This window comes from Periplaneta americana, chromosome 15 (assembly GCF_040183065.1).
Source record: "Periplaneta americana isolate PAMFEO1 chromosome 15, P.americana_PAMFEO1_priV1, whole genome shotgun sequence".
Classification (NCBI taxonomy): Eukaryota; Metazoa; Arthropoda; class Insecta; order Blattodea; family Blattidae; genus Periplaneta; species Periplaneta americana.
In genome coordinates, this window is record NC_091131.1 from 31,477,026 (window position 1) to 31,504,750 (window position 27,725).

General features: G+C 35.4%; 1 protein-coding gene across 4 annotated transcripts in view; it reads left to right on the forward strand.

The window, feature by feature from the left end:
• The window catches only part of Pax (Paxillin), a 266,633-nt gene that overhangs the window by 82,782 nt on the left and 156,126 nt on the right, over nucleotides 1-27,725 (forward strand). The window contains exons 1-2 of one of the 4 annotated variants that reach the window (XM_069846898.1): nucleotides 16,677-17,127; nucleotides 18,565-18,787. The exons of the other annotated variants lie outside the window; for them this stretch is intronic. Of the exons in view, the coding sequence (XP_069702999.1) occupies nucleotides 18,661-18,787 (127 nt within the window). The 5' untranslated portion in view covers nucleotides 16,677-17,127; nucleotides 18,565-18,660. Of the gene's footprint in view, nucleotides 1-16,676; nucleotides 17,128-18,564; nucleotides 18,788-27,725 lie in introns of those variants that run through there. 4 annotated transcript variants of the gene reach the window in all.

Below are 27,725 nucleotides of genomic sequence, written 5' to 3' on the forward strand. Positions count from 1 at the left end.
AGCATATGCTGTGGAATTTTCTCCATCAGTACATGAAACGCTCCACTCCCCCCCCCCCCACGAAAAGAAAATAGGTTAACGATTTAAGAATATTTAAATAGGCGTAGTTATAATAACAGTTTTGAACCAAAGAATCCGAGGCTTAGATGTCTCTGTATCATCATGTCTCTGAATAACGTCTGTCTTTGGAAAAGGACGTTACATGTTGAGTTACAATTAAAACTGACTTAAATTTCGCTGTTGTAAACATTCTGGTATGTCCAATGTGAACATATACAAGAAACCCTTACTCATTGTGACATTCGTCCTTTAAAACTTCCTACACAAGAATTACAAGGCCATCGTCTTCTCCCTCCTCTGTCACTTTGTTTTTGTCATCCGTCTTTCTTTAGCTCCTCATCGCTACATGTCTGCTTGGAATTTTCCCCATTTCTTTTTCCATTCGTTTTCTAACTTTTTACTCTCTGATTTTACGGAGTGCTAAGAGATAATAGGCTACTTTTGTACTGTAAAAAATATACATAGAGATTTTCACAGAAAAACTCGTTTTCGCTTTCCTAATATCCCGAAACTTAAAAGTAAGAATGTGGTTGCTTCTTGGTGACAGTTATTTTCTTCAAGGAACAGTTACATGACATTGAAGTATAATAATAATAATAATAATAATAATAATAATAATAATAATAATAATAATAATAATAAATCTTGTGAAGTTTACTGAAGAAGATGAAAGATGAGTGGAACAGAGAAAAATTCTCTCCGGCATCGGGATTTGAATCCGGGTTTTCAGCTCTACGTGCTGACGCTCTATCCACTAAGCCACACCGGATTTCCATCCCGATGTCGAATCGAATCCTCCCAGTTTAAGTTCCACCTCAAATTCCGGTGTCGGAGAGAATTTTTCTCTGTTCCACTCATCCTTCATCATATGATGACGCAGAATTTCTGCACGGAAATATCATATGTACTTCGGTACATCGTAATAATTACTGAAGAAGGCATGAAGAGAAACAATGTTAAAATTTTTATAAAACATTGACACTTCCCACGTTTTTAGACGGTTCCGAAGTATGGACTCAGATATCAGTAGAGGCAGAAATAAAATTCCTGAAACATCTTTCGATGTAGGTACTCTATCGCATTACAAAACAAATGAAAAAATAAGGCAATAGGTAACAGTGGAAAATGTAATTTCAGAAGTGAACAAATATCAAGAAAACTGGCTAAGTCACCTACGGTAATGTAAGTATGATTCCCAATAGATTAGTTAAAAAAATGTAATAATAATAACAATAATAATAATAATAATAATAGTTCTAAAGGTAGAAGATTTGTTGGACGACCAATGAAACACTGGAGAGATAAATTTCTCTCGTCAGAATTTTGGAGACGGAGCAGACCATAATTACTGCGTATACCTTCAAGTTGTTGATTATTATTATTATTATTATTATTATTATTATTATTATTATTATTATTATTATTATTATTATTCGACTCAAAGTTCGGACCACGCCTGCAATTTTAAGAGCCTTGGCGTTGTGTTGATCCTAACCATATTTATGAAATGAAGTTAAATTAGGAAATATGTTGGTGTTAATTAAACAGTATGTCAAGAATAGGCCAGCCGATATAGAAAGGCTCCGACAATTTTCTCTTTTTCCTTTTTAAGACATGCAAGCTATGCGCAAACATCCACTTGAAATGGGTAGTGTTTTTATAACCTGGCCAGTCGGTTTCTGGAAAGATCGAAGTTTACAGTTATACATACCGTTATATTTATTATGCAGGAATTTATTTTTGCTGACAAAGTTATCTTTGTTTAAGAACTGCAGTAAATTTTGAGACCACTCACTTTTCTACTTTCCTGAATGCAATGCTGAGAATTGGACAGTCTACGGTTATTGGCATATAGTTAACTTATTTTATAACAGTGTTAGTCATAATGCGTTCAGAAGTTCTTCACCGTGTCTGAAGGAATATACACAGGGTGGAAGTGATATAGCTTGCAAATTTTCAGAGCGAATAGCTCATGTTGTTTGTAACAAAAAGCTATAATATCATATTGGTGGAAAGTTAATAGTTTTTTTTTTTAGAAAAAAAAACGTTTTTTCTCAAATGCTTAACAACCTCATTCGATAACTATTGCGAGTATGATCATGATTTTTGTCTATATCGATAGGAAAATTAATAAAGAATATTTTATCCCTCTGCCGTATTTCAATATTGTGGACGATTTTCGTGTAAATTTAATTTTAAAAACCTCTAATTGCAAGCCACTGCACAGATGCGAGTTGGCCTTGCAAGTACACGTTTCATATAAAACTATGCCTAAAATTGGTATTTTAATAGCACCTAAAATGCCTATGTTGACGACAAAGCCTATTTTGACCTATTAAGTATGTTTTATCTGTAATAGGTCAAAACACCCATTCTTATTTCGAAAATTTGTATTTTAAATTCCGAATGTGTTCCTGGTTCTGTTGGAAATAAAGTACGGGATAAACTGGAGCAAGTTCTGCAGAGAAATGTAGGACTGAAGGACCTGCGTACTGCTTCAGATATCCTAGCAGGGAAGAACACTGATTTACAATGCAACATTCCTGTACAACTAGTGTCAAAATTGAAATACGCTCCTGTTACTTCAGTGGATGTGGAGCGTTCGTTTTCAGCATACAAATTTGTGTTGAGTGACAGACGGCATGATTTTTAATTGAAAATTTAGAAAAAGTATTAGTAATTTATATAAGGGAATTACGGACATTAACGGACAAGGCTTGGTAAAAATTGATTATATTTAACTTGTTTGTGTACTGAATGTATGTCTAAAACTTATTTTTCACATTTCATTGTTTAGTTTATGTATAACTAGTTAGTTATTTGTTGTTCTTGTACTTTTAGTAGTAGTGGTGATAACGGTGTAGAAGTATTTAATTATTAAATTCTACAGGGACATCATTTTATTTTTACTTCAATTTTTTTTGTACCTGAGTGTTTGAATGTACTTCACTTCCACCCCTTCTACTAATGAAGTTCAACCGTCTTCCACATAGATCCAAGACCGCATATACAGTCATAGTAGCCTTACCGTCACAGTACGTTCCAAAAATATGTTCGCGTTTTCCAATGACGAAAGAGCTTCCAATATTGCATCATTTTCGCATAGGTACTGTCGTCCATTTGCCTACGTCGCATTCCGGTTTTCCCCACCAGCTTCTATTCGCCTCTCTCTAAAGGCTAGTGGCTGGGCTGTCTTAGCTCTTTTCTGAGAACATTAATTTCTGTTAGGAATTGGACATCTACGCAATATTATACCCATACAACTGTTTAAAATAACTTAAATAAAAGGGCCTCGTTAAGTAATTAACTGTCACGTGATTTCCCTCCTTTCTACGATCCTGCGACATAACCACTTGGACGGGCAGTAGATAGCATGTCTGAGTAATTTTATCTTTTCGGATCGAGCAGAAGTGAAGATTGAATTTACAGTACGTAAGGTACTCTTTTACAGAGTAGGTACAGAATTATTTCAACATGAGATACTAGTACGAAGGACGAAACTGGTAATTGGAATGACATACATTAGAACTGAAGCCTGTACATTTTGAAAAATGTGTTTAAATATCCATATCATGATCATTTTTCAATTTAACTTCATTCTCTATAGTGTAAGATAATGTGCTATAGACAGTATAATATACACTGCATAACGAATACGTCCGTATGGACAGCTCAGTTCGTGAGTAAAAACACTCATTGTTAATACTGTACTGTATTCTGATTAAACAAAAACCTAAAGAAAATTATTAGACTCAAAAGCGTGATATTTCATAGTTTACGTAAATGGATTAATTACTTTTCTTCCCTCCTGTACCTAGTAAAGTGATTTGTTTGTATATTACGCCATCGAACTACAGTCGTGGAAGGGGATAGCAACCGTTGATTCAAAGGTATATCCAGGTTAATATCAGAAATGTCAGTAAAAATAAAATGATGTCCCTGTAGAAGTGAATTTCTGCTGATTTGGAACATGCTTTTAAAGAAAACATTATTTTTGTTAGAGCCTATTTTCGATTCTTTAGAGACTATTTCCTACACTTTTAAGCCTATTTTAGGCACCTAAAATTACATTTTAACGACCTAAAAATCCGTACTCTAATCATGAGTCTATAGGGGAGTTTGGAGGTGGTGCGCAGCGGAATCTGTGGCGCTGTGGGCCTTAGGGCACGCACACCATTCATCCCGGGTAGTGCAATGGGCTCACCTGTGTGGGACGACAGTCCCAGTCCGTGCTCTCCCCTGAAGTGGGACTAATAGAATAGGCCTAATAGAGTCAGGTATAGCGTTCCATTTACGTGTTGTGAATATGCGATCTAGCTTTACTTCCTTCCCGAAGGAGTCGATGTTAAGAATTTCTTTTTCTCTCTGACAGGTTTGAACTCTCAAATCTTAGGTCTAGTGGCAAGCCTGTTACGCACACGACCACCCAAGACGATGGGCCTCGAATTATAATGTCGAATGTAATCGGGATCCCAGCTGTGAATGACATGTGATTGCGTTGCATTTAGGAATAAATATATCGAGACTGTCAACAGATGGTCATCATATGTTGGCGTCGGGGCAAAAACAAGTTGTGAAGATGGAGGGAAACTGAGTCGATCCCAGGAATCGGCTAGCATGCTTGACATCACATTGCTGACGTGACTTGTGTCGATAATTCTCTTTTGTGTTGTAAACTGTGATTTGAATCATTATTCCAGCTCACACATTTGAAGTTTTCTTTTCAAAATAAATGGCAAAAACATTGTTTAAAATGTTCACTCACGCACACATGGAAAGAACAGACACCTAGCCTACAATACATTTTTCAGAAGATTCGAACCATGCTTGACAAAAACAGTATATGTGTGTGAATTATTGCAAACGTGCAATAGTTTATGAAATTCATATAGATGCAGTGGAAGAAATCATAATGGTTTCATTGATCAAGATAAAGATGGTGATAGAGCAGGCCGATGGATCCACGAAGGGCAGCTATAGCGATCTCCTTTACCTTCACCTTCTTCAGACTGAACCTGATCCAGGTGCCAACGGAGTGGTTGAGGATAATTTCGCCTGTTCCACGTGTCCTGACCATTAGACCAATAATTACGTCTATAGCCTACCCCAAGGCGTATTTGTCCTTGAAATATGGAGTTGTTGGCAGATATATTTTCTTGTTTTTTTTTTCGTGCACTTCCTCTGGTTGGTGTTTATATTTCTTGAACCGAACGGTGAGATCTGCTGTTGGGAAGGATCACGAGCGTATCAATCCTTCCTGTACTTCCATTGGTTGCGAGACAAACCACTTCATTATAAATCCCAGTAATTTTTATATCGTTTTTCTAGGAAGCCAGGAAACATGTTGGGGTCAAAATTAATAATTAATTCTGAAAGATTATCCGAAATGTGATTGGATTACATTTAAACTTAATTTTAATTACTATTTAATCTTTTTTTAATATCTTATTTCGTCAAAACTTATGAAATATTATTATTATTATTATTATTATTATTATTATTATTATTATTATTATTATTATTATGTTACGTCAATATATTAAAATTATGCAAAAAAATGAGACAACTAAAAATAATAATGACAATAACAATAAGAAATGAAATGTCGCTTTGAACTTCTTTTTAAGAAACTATAATCACATGAACGAAATTAATGAGGCACTAAAATATAATAAAATATTTTGAAATTCAGTGAAAAATAAACATCGGCGGATGCTGACTAAACATATGTAACAGTGTAAAATGTTCAATATTTGGTTCACCAACCATTCTGATCGATCACAGCATTGAATCGTCTCTTTATAGACTGATAGACGTAACTATTTACTGGTTATTTTGTTATGATTATTTACATAGTTATTTAACGACTAGAGAATAAAGAACGGAGATATCAGAAAGCGAATGGAAGCAGAAGAGGCTGTGATACAGAGAATAGAGGGAAGAACACTGCAATGGTATGGGCATGTGATACGGATGAATGAAGAAAGATGGCCAAGGAGGAAAATTAAATTATGGTTTATTTACGACGCTCGCAATTGCAGAGGTTATATCAGCATCGCCGGTGTGCCGGAATTTTGTCCCGCAGGAGTTCTTTTACAAGCCAGTAAATCTGCTAACATGAGCCTGTCGCATTTAAACACACTTAAATGTCATCGACCTGGGACGCGATCGAACCCGCAACCTCGAGCACAGAAGGCCAGCGCTATACCGACTACGCTACCCAGGTCAACGCAAGGAGGATGCTGGAATGCGCAACACCTGAAGGAGGAAACAGCCATCCTAAAGCATCCTGAAGAAGTGGAATAATGATGTTGAGAAACCGCTATTTGGAGGAAGAACACTGGAAGGACCGGCAGCTTTGAGAGTGTGAATAAAGGGCAACAGTCGCTGAAGGAATGGAGAAGCCCGTAAAATAAAAGTGAAGTATTTAACGACGCTACATTAAGTACTCGGTTATTTAGCGCCGATGGAATTGGTGATAACGAGATGGTATTTGGCGAGATGAGGCCGAGGATTCGCCATACACTACCTAACATTCGCCTTATAGTTGGAGAAAACCTCGGACAAAAACCAACCATGTAATCAGCCAAGTGGGAATCGAACCCACTCCCGAGCGAAACTCTAGATTGGCAGGCAAACATCTCAGCCGACTGAGCTACGCCGGTGGCTGTTAATGATCTTAAAAGTAACAATAGGGTTTATAGTACATTCTTATATTTACCAAAGTCCTCGTGGAACGATACAAATTTACTGCAGTTTCTAATGTATTCCAGAGTATGTTCGTACGTGTATTGGATTCTACTCTTCAACCCCTACAAGTTGGTGTTGATGTCAGTGAGTTTCCCGTTTGTTCCGTTAAGTTGTAATGCAAACAGTCAGAGTTTCCAAATACTTCAGATTATCTTCGAATTTCACTTGTAGGCTTGTCGAAGGGAAGAGGTGCGCATCGCATATTCTGAAGGCGAGTGGGCAACATGAGGGTCACAGCACCTTAGGTTCGGATTGTTAGCGGGGCGGGGAGAGATGGACAACAGACCCGTTCTGGCCGTGTGATGTAACCTATGCATGTTTGTGGAATCCCAGTGCAGAATAAATGTAGCCAATGTGTTGTGTAGGACGAGGTGGGCGTGCCAGACGTTTCTTTATACGGCGATGGGCCGCGGGGTGGTTCGCTGTGGGTAGTTCGCAGGTAGGAGTACACATGTAGGCTCACATGCCAGGGCTGTCAAAATCGTCCTTGGGTAGTCGAAAGGAACCTCTGGTCTCAAGGAAAGGAATTTCTATTATGAAGATGGCACACGGTTTCTTATACGCTCTAAGAGATCGTAAGCATTGAGTTCTTTTATCAGAATGCGAATGTTTCCATGTATTTTTTTGAACTACCGTAACCCTCCTTGGTAGCTCAGTTGACACAGCATTGGCTTACGACGACCGCGGTCCCGAGTTCAAATCTCGGTGATAGTGGATGTACTTGCGACGGACAAAGCCAGAGTTCTGAGGGTTTTTCTCGAGGTTCTCCTGTTTTGACGTAGAAATATGTCTTTCTCCTCACTAAGTATGGAGGGGAGGAACTTGCAAATTTACCGTCGCATAAAATGCAACGTCCCTTGTTCTCCTTGTCTTTAGTTTATTCTTTAGTTAGCAAAACTATAGTAGTCTGTTAAGCATGTATTTGTACAGCGCCGGTTTCTTCAGGAGTTCAACCATCAAAGACATGATCTCGTTTCTGACTGTAAGAAAATAATGGTCTAGGATACAAAGTTCAAGCAAACAGGAAGTTTATTGCCGAAAACTGGTAAGCATTCCAAGCAAAAAATTTCTCAAGAAGACATTGAATGGATTTGGACCTCATTTACGCAACTCTCAAGAAAATCAATTCGACAAGTAAGTCTGCGACGCCAATTTCCTCACAGTACCATTCATAATGTTTTTGCACAAAATGCTACGTCTACAAGCATACAAAATTGAAATAACACAGCGGATAAAGTTATAAGGCTGGCCTTTGCTGAAATGCCTTGGCAAAAATTGACGAAGGCAACTTATACTTAGATCATATTTCTCTGACCAGGAAACTTTGTTTCTGCTAAATTTCCTCCCGAAGAGTACACAGTGTGTTTATTTTTTAATCTAATTACGAATCCATGGCAACCACATCGTGCTATATAAATTGCAAGAAGTGTATTGCCAAACCTCGGTAGATTTATTTCTGTGTGTTGTATATATGTTAATAAATGAAATAATTATAATAATCCTTCAATAACTGCCTTATTAACCTAAGAATAATACAAAGTTACATTAGGTCTTTACACAATCAAACGTGACAAGCGCTTTCGCTTTCAGTTAAAACCATGCATTTTATTGGTATTTTAAGCTGGACACGGCGTAATATCGAGCGACCAGTTTATCTCCCAACCGCAAAGCAGTAACTTTGTCTACCGGCAGGGACGCTCCCATATGCTGGTTACAAAGACAGCACAGTATCGGTGATTTGATAAACCACAAACTACAGTAATGTAAAAATTAAATATGGACAGTTAAATGTTTGTTTATTATCATCATATAGTCTTCAAGGTTAGAATTATCTGTAAGGATGTGTGACCCCCCCCCCTCGGTCCTTCGACCCAAAACCCATTGACTTAACAGTTGGATATTCAAACTTTAAAGTGTAGGCCTATAAAAATTATTCACATGCTCCGGAAATCTGAAAAATATCCAGTAAATTATACCTACATTATTTAAAGAGAACAGCAATGAGTGGTGCGTTATTTTTTAAGCAGTTGCCTGTTACAAGAAGGCACAGAGCTTCAGAATATCCTTAATTTAGATGAGTAAATTGCCTTTTAACTGCTTATATTTAATAATAATTTACATTAATGATGCATGGAGATGGGCAGGGCATGTAGCACGTATGGGCGAATCCAGAAATGCATATAGAGTGTTAGTTGGGAGACCGGAGGGAAAAAAGACCTTTAGGGAGGCCGAGACGTAGATGGAAGGATAATATTAAAATGGATTTGAGGGAGGTGGGATATGCTGATAGAGACTGGATTAATCTTGCACAGGATAGGGACCGATGGCGGGCTTATGTGAGGGCGACAATGAACCTTCGGGTTCCTTAAAAGCCATTTGTAAGTAAGTAAGTATGCATGGTTTGTGGGATCACCGATACTGTGCTTTCTCAGTAACCGGAGTTGGAAGTGCGCTTGCCATAGCCAAATTTATCTCTTTCCCTATGAGAGAATAATAATACTAATTATGTACGCAGTACAAACGTAAAACATTAAATACAGCATCTAGTCGTTACTCCAGTACCGTTCACAGACAACACTGACAACATGTGCAAAGAAAACAGAAAAATACATATAGTTGGCAGATGGAGCAAAAATATTTTAGAAGTATAATTTTTAGCGATAAATGAGCAATTTATATACCTAATTATTTTTTAAACTAGAAAAATGCTTCTTTGTTTTCTTGTTCTTTCCGGTATTTTTTTTCTTTTTACACGAGATAAGATTGAACTAATGCCACTAATTTTCTTGATTGGAATTTGACAATAATCGACTTCTAGTATATTTACTGACTGGGTTTTCCTTCTTTTATTGTTACCTACACCGTTACTATCAGCTTGAGCTGATTAATTACCTTTGTGTACATATCATTCCGACTACTTTGCACTGCAGTAATTTCCTTACAGTGTCTCAAGTTGCCCGTATCTGATATCGAAGGTTAGGTTTAGGTAACAGTGGCGGTTTAGGACGATCCTTTGCACGTCGGCCATATTGAGGTCTAGTGCACCCCGAATTTATGGGATGAATGAGGATGAGTTGTACAGCCCACCTGCCGCATGTGATCCCTGCACCCGTTCATCCAATGGGGCCCCCTACTTCCAACGGCCCTTCCATAGGTGTCGAAGCGCCCTTGTAAGTGCTCTTAAGGAATGGATTCTGGCAGAGATATTGCGTCTTGACCTGAATTTTTATGGAATGAGATGAAGAAGATGAATGATATGAAATCTAAATTCTTTTTCTACACGGGAGGGGAAGGGAAATAAACTGTGACAATGAAAATTCCAACCCGACATTTGCCTAAGTAACTGTGGAAAATCACGGAAAAAAACCACAGTCAGGTTGGTCGGTCTGGGAATCGAACTACGGACCTCCCGAGTGCGAGTGCCATAAGGAACGCACGAGCCACCTCTCTAATATCGAAACATTTTTCTTTAGATGAGTATAACTTCGCCGTAGCAGATATCAAAGATGACTATGAAGAAAGAAAATGTCGTAACTTGTTTGTTGCAATTTGGTGATGCTGATATAGGATAAATTAGAACAAGGTTTTAAAATTAATGTTTCGATCTCATTTTGTTGCTCTCTGTAGTCTTATATGGTTAGTAGCTCTTGGCAATTTTATTTCGGTTAAAAGTTTACGTCGTGTAGTAATCAGAAATGTATCACCAATTAACGGGAATTTTTAATATGACTTTCAACACAAAATGCCACTCACTTAATGAATTTGTGAGATTATTACTAGAAATTATTACCAGAAACTCTTAGAAAAGTCTCCATTTGCTAAGAATACAGCCGGGGTCTGATGAATTTGTAAGTACAAATGCTTTCGGCTATCATAAACGTTGGACTAGATCATTTATTGAAATCCTACTTTTGCGGGTATTTACCGCCAGTGTTAAAATTTTAACGCTATTCACAATGACATTCCGAATTTCCATTTGAAAGAAAAGAAAGAAAGCTATAATAAAATTTCCTACTTAATAAAAAAACAGGTGTTAATGAATGATGTAGCACACATTTAAGAAGTTGTGGAGGGGGAGTAGATGAATATTTTTCATGAAGCAAAACCATAGAAATAAGAAACGGCGGAGGTACAGCTCTAGTAATAATTATGACATAATGTCATTTATAATCAGTAATCACGCAACCTAGCGTCAGAAATTAAAACTTACAAATTAATTTACGTGTGAGAAACTTGTCTTTCACATTGGTAACAAATGTTCGAAATGATGATGGCTAGTTTAATTATAAAGTGTGCAACGAAGAACCGTGGTTTGTCTTCTCTCGACAATTCCATGCTTGCTTCCGAATAGAGCACAGAACGATGAGTGGCAATGGCATGGCATTATACTGTACGTTTTACGAACTTAGTGAGGTTGAGGATATTTGGGCTGTGTAATAAACAGGTGAGAAAATCCCACATTTCATAGGGCAGTACCTCTGTGATTAATTATTTCCGACCTTGGCTAGTTTGGGTTGCTTAAAAAAAAGTATTCATAGCATCGCCTTCTACAACCCGTTATATTTACCATATGCCATCTTTTCTCATTCGTCGCCAAAATTATATAGATCTACTTATTCTAAAAAAAATAAGCAAAATTCCATGAAGAAATCGCGTCTTAATAAATGCTGTAAACCTATTCATAACTACGTTAAATATCGAATCGAAAAATCGAAGGAGAATTGGGAGGAAAATTTAAAAGGTACGCAAAACGCGTCCTTGCAAGGGGTTGGGGGCTGTACAAAACTAAATATGTGAGCTCCAAGCCTGTTGGCCACTAGTCTCACTCCGGGTTACGCTGCTCCCCTGAAGGAGCTCTAGAAAATTTTGAAGGGGAAGCCGAAATTGGACGTAACCTCTTAGGTACCACATACGCGAGGGGGGCTGAGATTGATCAACCGATCACGGAACGGGGCGAGGAGGATTTGGCTGGTGTTTGCCGTTAGGATGGCAAGACGCCGTCATCTGTTGTTCGATGACAAAGCAGGTGAAGGCCGTCGGAAGAAGCGCCGTGAAATCTAATCTGCAATTTGAGAGGTCCCTGTTCTTTCAATTTGCGACTTATTGAGTGACCTCGTATATTTAATAGACTATTAATATTATCTGAACTAGGGCATACATCATTTATAATAAAGGTGGAATATATATGGGGAAGGGCATATAGGTCCGTGGCCCATTTCTTATAGGGCTCATCCAGACATTTGTCTTACGCCTGAGGAAAACCACGGAATACCGTAGGCGAGATGAGTTGTCTCATGTATAGGAGACTAGCCAATTTGGCTATTATGTAGGAGGTGATACGTTAAATACTTTTAAAATTCATTTTTATTGAGAGGTTAGGTACAGCTTACAGCAGTAAAATTCTGGAAATATTGAACATTTTTTTTCCCCATTACTGTATCTTGTACAGTAATGAAAATTGGTATGTGCAAAACACTGTCCTTTTGCTATATGAAAAGAAAAACAAAATATTTTTACGATTTAAAAAAATTATTTACATTTTTTTTTCTTTTCAAAATTCAGTTCACTGTGTAGTGATGAAGCGTTTCCCACATAACTAAAAAACTATCCAACATTCTGTAATGACATTTTTTGTGTGCATTTATGCATGTCATATCTACAATGTGATGCAAGATCATTTCTCTACTTGTGATAGATTGTCTGATAAAAAATAAATCATTTTAAAAAATGGTCAACTATCAGTATTTTTTGTAACACAATGTAAAAAAAAATATTATTTATTGAGGAATGTAGTTGAAAGAGCGTGATATTGTAAACATGAGTGTAAGCAATAAAATAAAAGAGAGAGAACATGAAAAAGTTAACAAGTTTATGAGTTACGAGGGAAACGCTTCATCACTGCACAGTGAACTGTCACCATTTTGAATTTTGAAAAGAAAAAAAAATATTTTTTAAGTCGTGTGTGTATATATATATATATATATATATATATATATATATACTGTATATTTTTTATATAGCAGAAGGACAGTGTTTTACACATACCAATTTGCATTATTGTACAAGATACAGTAATGGAGGAAAAAAAAAGTTGAATATTTCCAAAATTTTACTGCTGTAAGCTGTACCTAACCTCTTAATTTAAACAATTTTCTCAATATTCACTGATAAAAAAAATCTTGTCTCTGCTTATCTTCCTGTTATAGGGACTGCGTGTTTATGCGTTATATTGCTTCTCTTCTATTTTTATTTGCACTATGCCAACCACATGTCAGGGAGTCCCGCTACATGTTAAAGTTCTTTGGTTGTTAAAAATCTACACTAGTCTAAGAATCTAAGCCTTTACGATAGATGAGATGACGACGATGACTGTATCATATCCCATTATACAACTCGTTTCACACAAATTTACGCAGAATTAATATTTAATAAGTGCACAGCTTTAAATACTTGGTGTGTACTATAAGCAATAACATGAGCTGCTGCCAGGAAGTCAAAAGCTGCGGACTTCTGGAAAAATAATGAAGGAAGAGACGTGAAGTGCTTTGTGTGGAGTGTGGTATTGTATGGTGCAGAAATGTAGACATTACGACGTTGTGAAGAGAAGCAACTGGAAGTATTTGAAATGTGGATAAGGAGAAGAATGAAACTTGTGAAATGGACAGACAGAATAAAAAATGAAGCTGTGTTGGAAGGAGTGGATGAAGAAAGAATAATGCTCAGACTGATCAGGGAGGGAAAAAAAAGAATTTGTCTGGTCACTGGCTAAGACGAAATTGCCTACTGAAGGATGCACTGGAAGGAATAGTGAACGCGAGAAGAGTTCGGGGCAGAAGAAGATATCGATATTAGACAACATTAATGTTGTGTATATGAAAGATATGCGGAGGCTAAGAGGAAGGCGGGAAATAGGCAAGATTGGAGAATGCTGAATTTTCAATGAAAGACCTGTCCTTGGGCAGAACACTTGAATGAATGGAGATTATAATGTTCATCACGTTCCATTCCATGGCTTTCAATTATATTTGTATTTGGTAAGAGTCCACTGCCTTGACTCTGTGGATAGCGGTTGCGCTTCCCATACAAGCGATCCGTAGTTCGATTTCTTCCTTCGCCATTGGAAGAGATTTTATCTTCCGTCCATGACACTGGGTGTTTGTCACTTGTCATATGCTGTTCTGTGTTGTCTCAGCGATGACCGTGTACCGTTCTGACCACAGGAGCAGGGAGCCGCAATGCGCCCCTCTCTGGTATTGGTCAAAAGATACGAGTAAGTTATACTCTTCAGTACACCGCACTGGATTGTAAGTCAGTGAGAAAGGAAGAGATGAAATGTGACGAAGGAAGAAATATTTGACCAGGATTACACGCACTAGTTTCTCGTTACACAAAAATTAGGCCTACATTCTCTTTGCCTTATTAAATTTAGAACTAGACCATTGTAAACTAATGGTTTTCATGGAACATGATCGTACAACTCGTAACTTATACTCTACACAAGCTTCTACGTAATTGACAAATTACGTTTTAATTGTCTTGGGAACCACGTATGTAATCATGTGTTGCAGAGCAGTTTTTATACCCCTGCTGCCTGTAGTTGCGATTATTTACGTAGGTGTCGTTAGGATTTTTTTAAAAGTCTTTCTCTATCTCTATTATGGCATTGGTGGCCTTCACGGTTCATATCCAGGACATAATAAGCGTTACTTTATTCGGTTCATATTCAGTCAGTGATTAACTCGCACTGGTGTGTTACAAGTGTAACATTAGTAATACAACGTCTGTGAATTGTTTCTGCAATAAATAGGAGCTTCACGTTTTAGTATACTATTAAAATAGTCTTTGTCGTGTGGACTGTTACATTTTGTGTTGTCGTGGCATGGAAAAGTTGGAAATGTAAGCAGACATACTTATTGATGTGCGTAAACAAGATTTTTCGAAGTGTGTTTTAGTGTTTATATTGTCAGTGTCGAAATTTGTATGATATTTTTTTGCTGAACGCTTATTGGAGAAATTATCATTATTTCGAATTGGATATTATTCTGCAGAAAGAAATCAACGAAAATAACATTGAATCTTAGAGTAACGCAACACTTTTCATACTACACACAGTTATGAAATCAGTTTAATTTTACTGATAAGAATAAGAAAAATATTAAATATTATATATCGTGTCAAATACCTCTATATGATTAATCCAATCTGAAAAAAAATACGCCTATAAAACTACTCCAATTTTGGTATGGAAAATAAAAGTGTGTCAACCTTCACAGTTAGCTGTCATTACAAATGTTCTTGAAATCATTGACGTTCTATTAATTTTAAAATTAGATTATTTTAAAAGGTGATAATAATACTTTATAGTCGTATTCTTATCAAATACTCTTAAGTGTTAGTCCAGCTTTTCAAAAAAAGACACTGAAGAAATAATAAATTTTTGCAATTAGTTGTCTTAATTACCAAACACATATAGACATAACTGCAATTTTTTTATGCAAAGGAAAACAATTACACTTATATAATTTTGCGCAGTTAGTTGTCATTTGAAATAAACGCAGAAGAGTCCACAATTGCAATAAATGAATGATAAATAAATAAATAAATTTCAAATCCTTCTTCACAATTGTACTTTCTTTTAACAGATACGCTTAAAATCAGTCCAGTTTTAGAAATAAATTAATATCGTATTTTCTCGAATATCCCGCGCCCTCGAATAAGCCGCACAACATACTTTGAAAAGAAAGAAAAAATTAATAAAACATATTCACTACAAAGTAAAAACGATTAAACACAAATACAATTCAGTTAATTATAAGTTTTTTGCTGCAAGTAAAGCATCGCAATTTCATACCTTCATTGGTTTTCATTTTCAGAATTGAAGCTATACAAACTATACAGTAGGTCTACAATTACACGCATGTACTGCTAATCCAAACGCCATTAAAAATGTTAACAATTGAAATATCTGCACGGTAAGATAACGGCATACCCTACCATCTTAGGAGTTACGCAGGAGGAAAATTGGGCAATGTTGCCTACTACATTACGAATAAGCCGAGCACCCCTATTTTTTACTGTATATTTTGGGGAAAATAAGTGCGCGGGCTATTCGAGAAAATACGGTAGATGAATAAAATAAATAAATAATTTTCCAAATCAGTGTTTCTTTACCCTTTCGAAATCAATCCATTTTTGTCTTTTATAATAATAATAATAATAATAATAATAATAATAATAATAATAATGTTTTATTTTCGCTGGCAGAGTTAAGGCCATAAGGCCTTCTCTTCCACTCAACCAGCATTAATCAATACAATACATAAATTTAAATTACAAATATTTACACTACACTTAAAAGGTTCTCCAGCAATATTCTTCACTACACATTTATTTAAATTTAGATAAATCTATAAGGTCATTCTTCATAATTACTCTCGATTTCAGATATTTCCTTAAAAGTCGATGCCATTCCGCTGAGAATGATAAATTCTTGTCTACCATTAGTTTTCATATCTAATACCCATATAAAAATCAAGTTCTTAAAAACAGTTGTTTACTTTTACGTTTCGTTTCAAACTACTTCCTAAAATAAATTGATCCAGCAAAGATAAATGATTTCGATATACGAGAAAAATGTGGGCTACAAAGCTTTATGTTTGACTTTGCTTTAACTTGGCGTGTTGGTTTCTTTCTCCAGTGTCATATCATGTAAACTCGTTTTTTAACGTGTGTTCATCGTCAATGTTACAAAGTTGCAGTATTGATAATGATGAACTTGGGTGTAGTGTGTCATTGGAAGAAATATAATTGGCTTGTTCCCAAGTGACAGCTTTACCGAGCCCATGATGACACAACTGCACTGTGGTAGTTAAGTTTGTTTAATTGTCGATTTAATGCGCTCGGGAGACGTCCTTCCAAGCGGAGCTCTGAGCAAGCGTGTTTGTTGTGTGATCTATACGTGTAACCTATTTCTTTTTTCGCGAAAAGAAAGGGAGGAAGTCCCCAGCAAACAGTAACACAAGTGCCTTGTGAAAAGTTATTTTTGGGGGCAGTTGGAATCAAACTTGGCACAACTGTAGAGTAGGTTAGCTAAAACGTTGAAGTATTGCTACTAGCCATTCTGTAGTAAGAAGCAAGTGGTTGAAGATTATCATATTTGTGTGTTGTTGTGGGAGTATTTCTGTGACATTCTGTACTTAGTGGAATTACGCAAGAGCTCTGTAAATCTTCGTAGCAAAGTAAACAGTTCGCGAGAGTCGATAAGAATTTATTGAACGTTCAACTTTTTCTTCTCGCCGGCATCCTGTGACAACATATGTGTGTGCTTAAGGATACAATATTGTTTACGTGTTTTAAGAGGGCTGAGGAAGATCTGTATAATCTTTTAGAAAAAGGAAACATGAATAGACTCTTATTGAAACTTTTGTGATTGATTGACCCCTTTTTTTTTACGTACTGTTTCTTTTAGTTTCTTTCTAGAGAAACACGGAGAATAAAAAAAGGATTATTTTCGAATTTTGTACACTCTTTCTTTGACTAGTGCAGAACTTACATACGTAAATATCATTAATTTGTATAGTTTTGAAGTAGTTTCCCGTAGTAATAATAATAATAATAATAATAATAATAATAATAATAATAATAATAATAATAATAATAATAAAACTGCTGGATTAAAACACAGCAGGAATTTTTGACCCAGAATATATAATGCATTAATTACAGCTTACACTGAACACATAGATTTAAGAGACAAATTAGATTAATTGTTTAATTGTTTTGTCTTTCCTTAAGCTATATTAGTTTAAAATTGTAATGTAATACACGTGTAGTCTACTTTGTGTTTTCTATATTTGTATATGTCATTACATGGTCGGTATTTTACTATATATTAATATTATTGTGCTGAATTAACACTACTTTAGTTTTATTTAAGTAGACTGAACTGCGCCCGAGCACGAGCTTCTGCTCTTTCGGGCTGCAATGGCTAATGTAGTGTAAACCTAACGTGTTAAATAAATAAATAAATTTGAAAAATAAATAAATAAATAAATAATAATAATAATAATAATAATAATAATAATAATAATAATAATAATAATAATAATAATAATAATGTCACGAAACTGTACAAAAAGAACCATTTACAAATCTTTGCCTAATATTTGCTTAGAACGATAGTTATATTAGTATTATCATTAAAGTTTTAGTCGTTTATATCTTCTCTGAAGATAAGAGAATATGAAGAAATCAGCTTACTAGGGAAAGATAATCCTGAGAAAATGTCCCAGGTCATCCAACTTGTGGATCAAGTGAAGGACCGATAACTTATGAAATATTTGCACATGACCTTCGAACAAATAAAGAATAAAATGTATAATCACAGCAAAGTATTATCAATTGAAAACGTTCTGGGAGAGTAAAGTATATTACATATAGAGTATAGCATGTTAAAAAAGGTATAAGAAAATTGGCATTACAGATGTTGAAATGAATGTAAATAAATTACACGTTTACATGTAAATGAGTCATCTGTTATGTAACTAGTGGCAACGTAGCTCGGCAATTGTTATTTCAAACGTGTACGCAGTTGCAATATAGCAACTCGTGGGGTCTCTTCGTACGCAGTAATACTGTAGAATTCAGAATTCAATGCAGCCACAGGTTGATCAGATAAGAAATCGATAATTCGTGTTTCTTCAGCAGTAAAAAAGATATTAGATCTTCTTCAGCCTTCTGCGTGTTCGTTTTCAGATTGAAACTGTTGACAGTTTAGAGGAAATACTCAAAACTTTGATAAGTGACTTAATATTCTTGTGAAATACAGTTGGACAAGTGTTGTGTACCAACATGGCATCGTCATTCCGCACGCCGTCGCCACGTTCTTCTTCTTACTATCATTCACACTATCAAACTTCGCGTCCCAGCCCTACCAAGTTGCAGTACAGACACTATGGAGACTGGAATGTTTACTTCGGTAAGAACACAGGAATAATAATCTTTATATCACAGTCTAGTATATTCAGTCGCGAAGCTAGACTTTTGAGGATGCTAGGAACAATAGACTGTGCAGGTACTATTTCGCATTGTCTGTAATGAGGCAACAGTAGCGATCCTAGTGGTTAGCAACTATCTATGGATGCATATTTATTACGTATTGAGCTTCGTGACTGTATATACTAGACTGTGTTTATATCATAAATATGAAGTGACACTGTGGATTATATTATTTTTTGTACCGATATCGTGATTATTGGTACAGTTGATGCAGTTCACAGCATGAAAAATAAGTACCGGTACTCAATAACTTTGTACAAAAAGAGCAGACTTTTCTATTGCATTGCGTTGAAGATATTACGAGGAATGAAAATTGTTGACATTTATTTGAAGATGTCAGTAAATTGAAGGGATGAGAATTATATAGTTCTAAGCCACACAGACTAAATGTTACAGGAGAGCGTGTTAAAGGTTTAGAGTCAAAAGCTATTAGGTGCGTGTCATAATTTCTTCGGCGTATACTTACGTCATTTGTTGAGTAATTTTTAAAATATGTTACTAGTAGCTTACCCCTATTTTATAAGAAATGAACTCGCACAAAAAACAATTTTTGTTAAAAGTGTGGCTTTGGACTATCTCATTTTCAGCCCTTCAATTATCAAAAAAGGAAGTTTTTGTGATTTGTAATGGCATGTAGAGAATCTGTACCAATTTTATTATTGGAAGGAATTTACTCTTTTCACTAGACATGAAAGTCTTTGATGTTTACCTGAAGACGCAATCCGTAAATTATCCAAAATGTAAATAAGGATAATTTAATTACATTTATTTGATTTTGCCTACGACGAATGAAATTAGTGATATTTCGGTCTAATTATTATTATTATTATTATTATTATTATTATTATTATTATTATTATTATTATTATTATTATTATGGAGTTTTCCCCGATTCCTTTGTAAAATTCTAAAAATTTTCCATCATCATCATCATCATCATCACGTCCACGCATCTCGACAATAGCTACATTTTATGAGCCACCCTCGTAGAATCGGGGTGTAAAATGACTAGTTAAGGGCCCTGATATTGCACAAAAATTATTATTATTATTATTATTATTATTATTATTATTATTATTATTATTATTATTATTAATTTCCTTTCATGTATTCGGTATTTGAAGTCAACCGCAGTGTCTCGTGCTTACCATGTTAGCCACTGGATCTGAAGTCCGCGGATTCAAACCGGTTGAAGGCTATGGATTTTAATGGGTGATAAAATATTTAGCATGGCTTGTCTTGTACGTGTCCTGTGACGTCTCTGCGGTGGCATTGCATTGTGTTGACTACACGGTGAGGGAGCTCCACGATGTCAGAGTTTAGTCTTGATCCGAAGAAAGTCTGAAACTTCTATATGATAAATATTATATCGCCTCAAGAAGAAGAGCAAGAATTGACAGATTGTAATTGAATTTTGACTTCAACACTGTTGTGTACAATCCGAAATCTCCAATTTTGATCTTCCCCCTCTCCTCGATTATTGGTGCATGCTGGTCCTTTATTCATATATACATATATCCCTTTCACTGAGCTAAGACAGTATGGATATAATGCATTTCAGAAGAGTGGAAATCGTTGTTTACGATAGTCACATCAGTTCTATACAGACACGAACTATAGGTTACTAAAGGAGGCGGAGCGAATATAAAGTACCTGGTTGCATGAATTTGGTATGCGATCCACGAACATACTCGTAACGTTGATCTCGTGTATAAATTTAATGTAGGTGTCAGTTTATTGGAAATTACATCAGCCATGATACCGGTTCTCTTGAACACCGTCCGACATTTAGTGAAAATAGCGTGACATAATCATACGAACGGACAGTTATTTCTGGAAACCAGAAAGTAGCATTGCATCGTTGTACGAATGCAGTCTTATTTAGGCATTAGTATATTATCATATCTTGTACAGAGTCATCATTTCATTTTTACTTCAATTTTTATTGTACCTGAGTTTTTGAATGTACTTCGCTCCCACCCCTTCTACTAATGAAGTTCCAACTGTCCTCCACACAGAACCAAGACCGCATGTAGTAAGCAGTACTGAGTTAGTGAGTATAGTACGTTCCAGAAATATGTTCGCGTTTTCCAGTGACGAAAGAACTTTCAATATTGAATCATATTTTCGCAAAGGTACTGTCGTCCGTTTGCCTACGTCGCATTCCGATTTCCCCCACCTGCTTCTGCTCGAAAAACATTAATTTCTGTTAGGAATTGGACGTCTACGCAATATTATACAAATATTTAAAATAACTTAAATAAAAGAGCCTCGTTAAGTAATTAGCTGTCACGTGATTTTCCCCTTTCTACGATCCTACGACATAACCACTTGAACGGACAGTAGATAGATGTCTGAGTAATTTTATCTGTGCGGGTCGGGTAGAAGTGAAGATTGAATTTACAGTACGTAAGGTACTCTTTTATAGAGAAGGTACAACATGAGTTACTAGTGCGAAAGACGAAACTTGTAATTGGAATTAGATGCAATAGTCTATAGTGCGATAATATGCACAAATTAACTGAAGCCTGTATTGAAATGAACGGTTACCATTTCCAAAAATGTGTTTAAATATCCATATTATGATTATTTTTCAAGTTAACTTCATTCTCTATATTGTACGCTAATGTGCTGTAGACAGTATAATATACACTACATAATGAATACGTTCGTGAGTAAAAACACATTGTTAATACTGTACTGTATTTTGATTAAACAGAAATCTAATGAAAATTATCAAACTCAAAATTGCGATACTTCCTAGTTTACGTACATGGATGTTATGTTATGTTATGTTTTATTTAACGACGCTCGCAACTGCAGAGGTTATATCAGCGTCGCCGGATGTGCCGGAATTTTGTCCCGCAGGAGTTCTTTTACATGCCAGTAAATCTACTGACATGAGCGTGTCGCATTTAAGCACACTTAAATGCCATCGACCTGGCCCGGGATCGAACCCGCAATCTTGGGCATAGAAGGCCAGCGCTATACCAACTCGCCAACCAGATCGACTCGTACATGGATGAACTACTTTTCTTCCCTCCTATAGCTAGTAAAGTGATTTGTTTGTATTACGCCAGTATCATCGAACTCCAGTCGTGGGAGGGTGTAGCAAACTGTATCCGGTTCTTAACTCTTAATCCAAAAGTATAGCCAGGTTAATATTAAAAATGTTAGTAAAAATAAAATGATGACCCTGTATTAACGACTTGTATTTTCAACGCAAATAGACCAAAACGGAACTGCACCATGTAATTCAAACAGTATCTAAACTTTTTTTAGATGATTTGTGGACGAACACGTGGCGAAACTATCTTGGTTTGGAATCATTAAGATTGCAGAGGATATTGCATCGAAAATACATCGACATATTGTACAGATACGGAAATAAAATTTGGCACGAGTCTTTGTAGCAGTCCTCCTGAATGTAGGCAACAAGCTTCGCAAGACTGTCCACAAGTAGCGTACATTTACGCGTTCTTGTTTACTGCACATGCACAATGCGTTGTATATGGAACTTAGTAAAATTAGTCGGCACTTTTTTTTTTTTTGGTCTGTACACTGACTTCAAAGATATCTGACCTAGAATTTTCTGATCGTGTATAAGCGAACTTTCTATCCACGGGATGAGTCAGATCCAAAGATGTAACAAATGGGCAAACTTTGAAATATTTCTGCTAGTTTTCAATAAGTGACACTATTATTGGGACGTTAAAGAGTGTTGGGGAAAATGATGTGGATTAAGCATAAATTATTATCATAATTGACAATATCAGCGGTTTCCCGCTAGACCCAGTGTTGTTTTTCGATCAGCAGAGGGGAATGAAATTTTGAATTCCAAAATGTTGGTATATTTATGTGCGATTGGCAACACTGACTTTTATCTTCGCCACCTATACATGAAAGTAATAAATGAAGAAGCCACATTTTCACGAACAAATTATCAATCACTATCGATTAGCAGGGATCAGGTATCTTTGAACGCTAGTATAGTACCACAGTCTAGTATACTTTATTTTTTTTCATGGAGTGCAGTTTCATAGAAGGGACTTTGCCGACAGACCTTCTACTGCCCCCTACTAATTGATTGTCATAAATAAATGTATTCCTTACTGTGACGGAAATATTGTCTTCTCTTGTTAGTAACCAATCACAACCCTCGTTCAGAAGAATTGACAGGTGCCCGTCAAATCCACGTGGAGGCAGAGTTGCCGCATCTTTTCCGAATTTCAAGAATCCCGTCAGTTTCACTGCATAATTTCGAAGGTCACCAGGATTGTGGCAACTGTGCAATGTTGGGACGAGGGGACAGGATGGAATTGTCAGAGGTGTTTGTGTAGGAAGTCATAAATCTGTAAGTGGGGTGTTCTAAGAAGCCACCGAACTGCACGCTTTGAAATAAAATTATATATATATATATATATATATATATATATATATATATATATATATATATATATATATATATATATACAGTCACGAAGCTTGAGTTGTGAGGGTGCTAGGAACAATAGACTGTGCCGGCACTATTTCGCATTGTCTGTAATGAGGCGATATTAGCGATCCTAGTGGTTAGCAACTATCTATGGATGCATATTTACAACGTATTGAGCTTCGTGACTGTATATACTAGACTGTGGTAGTACTGTAGAGTGAACACGAACCAGCGACCATGGTCTTCACGTAACGAAAAGACTGCGATGTAACCTATTAGCTTGTAGATCATTCGTTCTTTACAGTTTTTACCAGTGTGCAAACTTCGAGAGAGTGTTTAAGCCATGGTGTGATTGTAAGGTTTTCTTCTGGAATTACCGAAGTTTTAACTCGTGTATTCGTGTATGAAAGGCCATTGCTGTAGCCATTAGTCGCTTTGCTGTTCCCTGTTAGTTGTGAAACAACAAAATAACATTTAGTGCTTTAATAGACTGGGGAAAAAGGTCGGTGGCCTTTTAATGCAGTTCAAAGGCCTGCCAGTCTGTCTTCACAGTATATATTACGACAGACAAGGAAGCATGTCTTTTGTTTTAATTCGCATGATGAATATGATCCATCTGTTTGATATAAGTTAATTCCGGAATATTTATAGAGAGGGAGCTTAGTTAATGCAACGGTGAATTACGAAACAGCATATGTGTAGAATTATGTAGCTGAATATACACAGAACTGAGTGAGAAAGTGCAGTCCTTTATTATTGTTAATCGATTATTTAATTTATTATTGTGTATTAGCGAGGTTATCTGGAGTCTGTGGAATTCATAACTGTGATTTGAGACTGAATATTCGCTATGAATTTACCCCACATTCTCCTTAGAGTTGTGGAAAACTTCGAAAAGAGCCAAGCAGGTAATTGGCCCAAGCGGGATTCAAACCCATACACGATCGGAAATTCGGATCAGAATACAGCTTCCTAACTGTGAGTTACCCTTGTTGCAATAACGACTTGGAGGATTACGTTTATTTGGGCATTAACTTAATGAATCCATGTTATTTGTTTTATCTATTTTTGAACGCTTATGTATATTACATTGTTATAATTGTTATAAGGGTCACTCTTTTCTTGTGTATAAATTTGTGCTGACAGGCAGTTTTATTATTATTATTATTATTATTATTATTATTATTATTATTATTATTATTATTATTATTATGAAAGAATAACAACTTATTTAATATAGCATTGTAAAATTTCTTTACGAAACGAACAATTACATTTGTTCGGATCAAATTTTTGCACTTTTAAAGGAGAAAACTAAAATTCTTTCAGTCATTTATTATCACAATATACTTATCTCTTAAATTGACTGACAATATTGGGAATTAAATCGATGGCTTTCCCGAAACACACTTAGAAATATTTTATATAAAATAATTTTTATCTCGAAAAGGAAACAAAAACGAGCAAAATTGTATTACATTTTTTGTTTGAAATATCTCAAAGAATAACGCTCTGAAATTAATGACATTACTTACGGTTCACTTTGTGGTGCTGGATTTAAAAATAAAATAAAGCAGGAATGCCCAAACTTTTTATTTGGAAGGCAAATAACTATACTTCGTCTCATAATGTCTGACAAGAGAAGTAAACATTACCGACAGCGGAGGAAGGAAGTATAACTGCTATTCAACCAATGGGAGAGATCTCATTCCATGCTTAACTTGAAGTTGGGCGAGTCTAGAATGCTTCAGATCGCCCAACTTCGAGGCAATCGTGGAATGAGACCTCTGCCATTGGTTGAAGAGCAATAATTATACTTCTCACCTCCTCTGCCGGCAATGTTTACATCTTCTGTCAGACATTATGGAACGAAGTATACAAGTATAGATCAATCGAGGACCATATGTTATACTAAAGATAATTCCTCGAAATACAAGTAGGTACAGTACGTAACAATAAAAAGAAATATAATTACAAAACAAACAAAGAGAAATACAAATAAAATAATACAAGCAATATAAAAGGAAGATACAGTAGTATTAACAAAATTTGAGACCGAATGAGCAGCGCTCGTGCTCGGTCGCAGTTCAGATATAATATTAAAATAAAAAAAATAATAATAATAATATAAATAAATAAGTAAAATAAAATAGGAACTAAAATATAATTACAGCGGCAATGGAATTATATAATATAATATTAACACTAGAGAAGAATAATATCGCACGTGAAAAGTAGGACTAATATATGTCAAAATTATAGAATACAAATATAATATAGGTTGATTAATTCATACACATAGACTATAAATTTATTTAATCAAATTGAAGATATTAACACGTTTCTAATTTTCTTGTTATATGTTAGTGGGTTACATGTTAGAAGTTCTGGGTGTAATTTAGTTAAAGCATTGTACAACCGAGGGCCAAAATTTATGCTATGCAGATGTGAGACATTTAGGTTCTACTAATGTTGAATTAATATTTCGTCTTGTGTCATAATTGTGTGTCTGTAATACAAACTTATTACGATTTTTATGATAAAATTTTAACAGCGTATACTTATAAATTTGTTCAATATTAAATACATTAAATTCAGAATAAATTAATTTAGTTGGATAATCGAAACTTTTCTTCAAACAAATTTTAATTATTCGTTTTTGTAGTAAATTTAACGGACTAAGATTAATTTTTGTACTTCCACCCCAAACAATTATACCATATTGAATGATAGACTGAATAATGGCTAAATAAACATTTCGTAGAACTCTAATAGGTAAGTAGCATCGAAGATTAACGAATTTATAAATTGTTTTACGAAGCCTCTTACAAAGATAAGTAATGTGATGAGGCCATTTTAAATTCTGATCAATAATGATACCCAGATATTTGACATACGTGGCTCCTTTCAAAGGTGGACATTTACAACTTTTGGGATCTAAACAATTTTCACTGTGTGTTATTAGTCTATATTTATCGCTAAATTTTAAATTTTGAACACTGGCAGCTGTTAACGAAAAAGGAACTAAAGTTGATTTAGATATATTTAAAGAAAGGAAGTTGGAATTAAGCCATTTTTTAACAATGTTAGCACCTATATTAGCATTTCTATATGCTTCCTGCCAAGAAAAACCACTGAAAATAACTACTGTATCATCCGCATATGAATATATAGATCCATTAAATTTTTCTAAATTTATATTTAGCAGATCATTAACATATATTAGAAATAAAATAGGTCCCAAAATTGTTCCTTGCGGTACCCCTATATCAATATATTTGTATTCACTAAATTGATCTTCAATTTTGGTCATTTGCCTTCTGTTACTAAAAGAATGAACAAATCGTATCGAGACCAGCTAGGCCATATTTCACGGTGGAGACACGCTGAAACAGTCGTGTTCAATAAATAAATTCTAAAATCGCCAGTAATTAAATAATATGTTACAATTTTCAATACAATAAAGACCGGATGTGACCCATGGACCATAGTTTGGGCTACCCTGATATAAAATATGTAAAGCAATTGATTAATTTTCTGTAACCCTACTTATTACTGTGTCTTTCATAAATGGATCGTTATAATAACAATATATGTTTTATGTTACAACAGTCTGCGCATAACGTTATGTGCTTTTACCCTCTTTTGTTCAAATTTGCTATACTGTTCAAAATTTCATCGAACACTTCCATTATCTCAAGTTTATGTCCAGGTAATATTTCTAGACTCAAATAGTTTAATTTTTGCAGTAGGTTTTAATGACGCTGTATCCACTGCAAGGTTATCTGACGTAGTTGGAATTGGTAATAGCGATGGTGTTTGACGAGGTGAGTCTTGAGTATTTGCTATAAATAACCTGACATTCGGCTTATAATCGGTGAACACCTTGTAAAATACCCATATTGGTAATAATACCGACGGGGATTCGAAACCATGTTCAAGGGTAGCCTCTGATCACAAATTGACTTTCAACTATTTCTGTCGATTGTCATTTGTTTCCCACCAAGTGTCACAAGGCGGCAATCTCAGCCTATTAGTAAAGCTGTTCGAACAATTGCAGGCCTACTTTCAAAACTGACTTTTTGGTTAAGATATGTACACAAAATATATAAATTGCCTGAACAATTATTTGATTTATAATAATTATATCAAACAATTAAGAATTACATTTAATTATAAAGAATGAGGAGTTTCCGTATTTGAACCGGGGACCTCTCGACCTATAATAGAATGGTCCAATACTGAGCTGTAACACCGCTTGGTTGCAATGCTTTAAAGTTTCATTATTATAGTGAGGGGTGGGGTGAATACAGCAATTGAGATGTGGGAATTAATTGTCTCTTTACCAGGAAGGACGAATAGCTGTCAAAACAAATAGTCTACAACACACTTGTTAAAATTACTTTATTTTGTTCGTAGGCTT